The sequence below is a fragment of the Varanus komodoensis genome, unplaced genomic scaffold (genome assembly GCF_004798865.1).
Source record: "Varanus komodoensis strain SLA01 unplaced genomic scaffold, ASM479886v1 scaffold78, whole genome shotgun sequence".
NCBI classification, from domain to species: Eukaryota; Metazoa; Chordata; class Lepidosauria; order Squamata; family Varanidae; genus Varanus; species Varanus komodoensis.
In genome coordinates, this window is record NW_025336455.1 from 665,638 (window position 1) to 671,416 (window position 5,779).

Sequence of the window (5,779 nt, forward strand, 5' to 3'; positions counted from 1 at the left end):
CCTATGCCCCACTCCGTGCCACCCAGACACACACTTAGAAGAGGAGTACTTAGCACCAGCAACCGGAACAATGATTGATCCAGCTGAACTCTGGCCTAGACGAACCCTGAGCCCAGCAGGAGGGACACCTTGGGGACAATTCTGGAGTGGATGGAGATGGAGCATCAATTGTACGGGAGGTGGGGGCCGACCAATAAAGGTGGCACCTGTGAGGCAGCAAGCTGAGAACAGCAAAGTACAAAACTTGCTCATTCATTTTCCAGTGCAGCATTTTCTATGCATCCATGAGACACGGACCATCTGCAAATTCGCAAGTTGCAAAGCAAGAGGCCAAAGGAAATTAATTTTACACAGAGACGCTCCTGCAGCAGCACGAAGCAAGCAGAGCTGGACTTTCCACAGAGGCGGATCGAACCGTGCCCCATCCGCCTTTTCAGCTCTGAGGACAAAGATGGGTGCCAGCAAACCACTCGGATGCCTTAGCGGGTGGGGCAAGGGAAGGAGAAGCACTGCTCATCTTTTAAATGGGAAATTTGAGTTCTCAACCCCTTACTTTACAACCCCGATCGGAAGATGTAGAAGAAACTGGCCAGGATTCCCACAACCATCACCGCACTGCTGGTTTTCACGCTTGTGGCCCCGCTGAAGTTGCACCCGTAGCGCTGGCAGCATGACGTGGAAACGGACCCTAGGCTTGTGACCATGTTGTTTTCCGTGCAGGTGGGAGCGCAGCCCTTGCTGAGCCGGTAGTCGGTGTCCTTACCTGGAGCCAGGAAATGGAATCAACAGTCATACACAAGGCCAGGGGCCTAGAGATAAAGATCTGGCAAGTTATTTTGAACCGAAATGTGAGATCCCACCCCTCTGGACACACTTCCTGGTGGAGAGGGGTGTGATCTCCCTTTTTGGACTCATGTCCTCTAATGGCTGGGCTGTAGGACTTTCTCGGCCTTCCCCCCCTCACCCTTCTTGGCACTTCCCCCCGTTCTCTTTGGGCCAGAGCATCCCTCCCACAGCCCAAGCTGCCTTTCGAGCCATGGCGTTCCGCACAGCATGGCTGTCGCCTCTCGCTCCCCAGTTGGAACGTTCGACAACATTCCGTGGCCTCCCAGGCGCTCAGCCAGCTGTTGGAGGCTTGCAGAGAAACCGGAGCTGACAGCCGGCTTTAGGGCTCAGAAAGAAGACGGGGTGGTGCCTACCCTGTCTTGAGGTGGTCACTGTTGTGGAGCAGTAGCTGTCCGTTTCGGCACACTTCACCAGTTTTATGCAGTTCCAGTTGGAAGGCTCATTTTCACATCTGTAGCACCAGAGTGCGTGGACTGTGCAAAGAGAAGGCAGGGGAGCAGAACAAATGTGTTTGCACAAGCATCTGCTTCCAGGTGATTGTTCACGCTTGTTTTCGTGTGTCCAACTTGGACCTACAAAACCCCAAGTGCCTCAGAACCTGGCACAGTCTGAGCAGGGCCACTGGCCAGGGATGATGGGAGCTGTGGTCCTGGCCATCTGGTTAGGAAAGGCTTCGGAGAAATATGGCAAGCTGCTCATCTTGGCCATCAGTGAAAAGACTCGCCTGAAGTATCAAGGGTGTTTATCTTCTCTGGAGCCTATGGGGGTCGAAGGCCAAAATATCTGGGGAGCACCAGTTTAGTGCCCTCTGCCGAAGGATCCAGCTCAAGGAATAGGAACAATCAACTCGGGGAGAAGCCCCTCAAGGGATTGCAGGTCAAAACCATTTAGGCGGGGGCCGAAGCGCTCCCTAAATGCAGCCTGCAGCCTCTCAGCAGCCTTCGGGGCAAGCTATGTGATGTGACGAAACCTGAGAGAGCAGACCAGCTGGCCGTGTCTGAGCACATCTCCCGAGCATTCATTAGGCTCAAATTGGCGGGCGGTTGCCACACCCTCTTGGAAGGGAAGCTCAGGATGAACGAGCAGTCGGACAGCATCGTGGCAGGGACAGCGACACCTCTGTTGACGAAACCCGTTTGCATCAACAAAGCAATTAGCAAGAGCAGGAATGGAAAGCGAGAAGCCAGGAGGATGTTTTCCTTGCACAAGCGGAGGAGGAAGAGGTGCCCACGCACAAATTTGGCAGCAAGCTAGCTGGATTTTGGATTTGTTTTGGTTTTGAAATGGAAACTGCACTTGGAATTTGTTCACATGGCCAATGGCCATAGTGGCTGAGGCTGATGGGAGTTGTGGTCAAGCACGTCTGGAGGACCCCAGGCTGCATTAGAAATTGCAACCCAAAGAAGAAAAGTGGGGTAGACATGCCCCTAAATTTTGGAGAAAACCACCTGGTAAATAGATACTTTTGTTCCAACACTTTTCAGTTTTGTCTCTGTTTTTGGTACATGTGATTGTTTGTTTCTCTGCCACCCTTCTGAAGGCAACCAGGCAGCTACAAACAGTTCCAAACAGAAAAAATCATAACCAAATAAAAACACAGAAAAGCAACGAAAGGGGATCTCGCGCTTTTCTCTCTCCCCAAAAGCACTGAGGATGTAGGCAGTGAATTTGGTTGCAAGCAAACCCCCCTCCAGCAAAAGTTTTCAGCATCACCTCCCCTTCACTCCTACATAACTTGCCACGGAGACAAGTCTGTCTGTCCACCTGGCACTGGGACCACCTAGCCCTTCCTGTCCACGACTGGGACCCCCACACAACATCTGGAGAGCCGTCTCCTCAATCCCAGCACCGAGGTCCGATGGCCTCCATGTGGGGACTGCCCGTACCCCTTGTGGCTGGCGTGGGAAAAACTGCACCAGCTGCCTCACCAATGCACCTCGGGGGGGATACTGGGGGGGGCTAGGAAGTGTTGGACTGTCTACCTATGCTGATTCCTATCAGTGCCCCAGCCTCCTTCCCTAACCCCCCCCCCCAGTGCTTTATTTAGAGGGCAGATAAAATGCAAGGGGCGAGGCAAGGTGGGTAAGATCGCATGACTGCAGCTAATAACCCTCCCAGTTCAGGGGCTCACTTGCGAAGAATATAATTTTTTCCTGATGACCAAGCAACAAGGATCAGTTATTTAGGGTTCTATCAGAGAGACCTAAGAGAGTTGAAAATATAAGATAAACCTCCACCAAGAAGGTCGGAATGTGCAAAGATGAACCTGGAACCAGATGTTTTAACTCCAGAACTGCAGGTCAGGATAACCACGTACAAAAGTAACTGAACGTTTTCTGCTGTGAATTTATCTGCTACTAATCAGTGCATGAAGCTGTGTGTATAAATTCACTGTGCATGATGAACGAGGCAGCCAGTCCCGACTGGAGACGGGCTCACTCTTGATCGTCAGTGTGCACCTACGGGAAAGGGCCTTTGAAATATGAAGTTGCTTGCTGGCATTCGCTGGCTCGCTCGTGGTCAGACAAGGAACAAGAGGCGTCTTGCGTGTGAGGGGGGGTGCACACAAGTCACCCCAAGTGAATGGGGGGGTCGCCCCCCACCCCAGCTCCACCTTTCGTGTAAAGTGGAAACCAGCCCGATGCAGGTTTGCGCATGAGGTTGTTCCCACCCTATGAGAATGGACAGAGGTCGGGTTGGGACGGCACGGCAGAAGCAGACACAGAGGGGCCCAGATACGCTGTCCAATATCTGATGCAAGCAATTATGGGAGCTCTGTTGGTTCTCTTTCTCTTCTGATGAGTTACAGCTTTGGGATCTGTTAAATGTACCTGACCAGAGGTGGCACCCAAAGAATCCATCCCATTCCAGTAATGTACCAAATCTGCCCACCAAAACCCATCGCCTCCTGTCTTGCTTGACATTTTCAATTGTTCCAGCCTGCTCTTATGCATATCTATTCCAGGTAAGCCCCGTATCATTCAGTTTACTCCTAGGTAAATGTGCACCGGATTGCAACAGTCCAATTCTAATGCTTTGTCATCTTTGCTTGGCATTTGTGATGAAAGGTGCCACCTGGGTCAGAGCATAATTCACCCCACCACTGCAGGATTGTGGTAGAAATTGTGGTGGCCTCACAAAGCCAAGCCAGAGAGCTTCACCCTCGCTCAGAATAGGCTTTTGTAGGGAACCTGACGATGTCGCAGAGCTTGATCATGGCAGTCGCTGGTCTCCCGGCTCGCACTTTCGGTCCCGCTTCCACTTTGCTTGCCCGCTCACTTTGCGCTACCATTCCCTCTCTCTTCCAGGCTCCCCCGTCTTCCCAGCAGCCCCTCTCCAGTCTAGCCACGCTTGCCTTACCTTTTCCCATGCACAGGATGGCCACCAGCAAGGCAGTGAGCAGAGTCTTCATGGTGGCGGAGTTCTCTGGCACCTGGACAAGATCTCACCACTGGAGGTGCTGATTTATACCTCTGGGGGTGTTTCCTGGTGTTGCTATGATCCCAGTAATTTTAGGGTTTGAGAGAAAACACGGGGAGCAAACACGAGACTAGCCGTGGGAGGATCCAGTGGGAAGCAGGTGTGGTTTACCCAGGTTGCCAAAGCAATTTAGTGCTCCTTACATGACACAGTGTGCAGGTTAGCCAGGGCAAGATGCACGGATGGGGCATCTTAGACTGAATGGGAGGTCGGAGCGCTTCCTTCTGTGTGCAGAAGCCCCGCGAAGATCACACTAGATGATCCCCAAAATGTGTGGGGGAGCACTCCATGCACATCTCTGGCTGGTCTAAGCAAGGGGAATGTTTAATCACAGAATGACAGAGCTGGAAGGAAGCTCAGAGATCAAGCAATCCAATGCCAATTGACATCACGATTTAATGGCAAATGGTGCCATCTCCCCCCATAATGGATTAAAGATAGGCTTCCTTTTTAAGGATGTGCCACTGAAGCAGCCTTCCTCAGCCACCTGAGTCAGAATCCAACTCCCATCATCCCCGGCTAACATGCCAGCTGGCAATCAGGTAGCTCACAGGTTGAGACTGATGAGAGTTGGAGTCCGCCTCAAGATGGGGAAGCTGGAATTTGCAGACAGGATACAACCAAGTGTATTTATTTTTTAATTGTTGCATAGTTAAAAAGATTTTGGAATTGTTAGCTCACTTTTATGCACATGCAAAGGGCAGATAACTACAAAAGAAGAAAGAATGAAGAGCGGGATAAAAGCATGATGGCGAAGAGCTCTTCTCCACCAAGAAGGGTCCCTGCCCTGACTCCTGGCTTTCAGAAAGCTTGATGGGGTATTTTAGTCAAACCTGGATAAATTCGTCCCCCTGCGCTTGCAGCTGGAGAGTTTCCTGAGCTCCTTCAATCGATCGTGTTTCACTGCCTTCCACACAGCATGTACGAAAAGGGAAGTTTATCTGGGGGCTGAACATCTACACTCCTATGCCCAATTTCCGAAAAGTGGATTGGCGAAAGCCATCGAGACCCAGGGACTGTAGAAGCCACACTCCCCAGGCCCCCCCGCCCGCACCCTGAGGTGGCCCCACTTCAGTGTTGTTCTTCCTCCTAGGCGTTGTGCTTCAGCCTCTTTCTGAAGGAGGAGGAGGAGGAGTGGTTATGCGCTTGGCCTATGCCACAACCTCCCAGGGGTTTTACACTGCCAGTGCTGTGTGGTTTCCACAGCACTGGGATACTGAGCCATCATTCAGACAAGAGGCAGAACAATCAGACAACCATTAGACCACAGTCACTCAGACTGCAGGTTCATCACCCTTTGTGGTTTTATTAAATAGATTAAAACCCTTTTTATTGGAGTTGGCTAAATGCGCTGGGGCATGGAGGTATTTTAGGCTGGTTTTAAATGGGTACCTGTATCCAAATATTGTTTGGCTAATTTTATATCTAATGTCAGTCTGTCTTTGTCAGTTCT

At 51.3% G+C, this 5,779-nt stretch overlaps 1 protein-coding gene across 1 annotated transcript; it reads right to left on the reverse strand.

Annotated features, from left to right (window-relative positions):
* Positions 1 to 554: 554 nt before the first annotated feature.
* Positions 555 to 4,258, reverse strand: LOC123035276 (lymphocyte antigen 6E-like). Its single transcript, XM_044453272.1, has 3 exons — positions 4,207 to 4,258; positions 1,200 to 1,319; positions 555 to 763 (listed from the first exon to the last, which is right to left on the reverse strand). The coding sequence occupies exons 1-3, from the start codon at positions 4,256 to 4,258 to the stop codon at positions 555 to 557; spliced, it is 381 nt and encodes a 126-aa protein (XP_044309207.1).
* Positions 4,259 to 5,779: the final 1,521 nt, after the last annotated feature.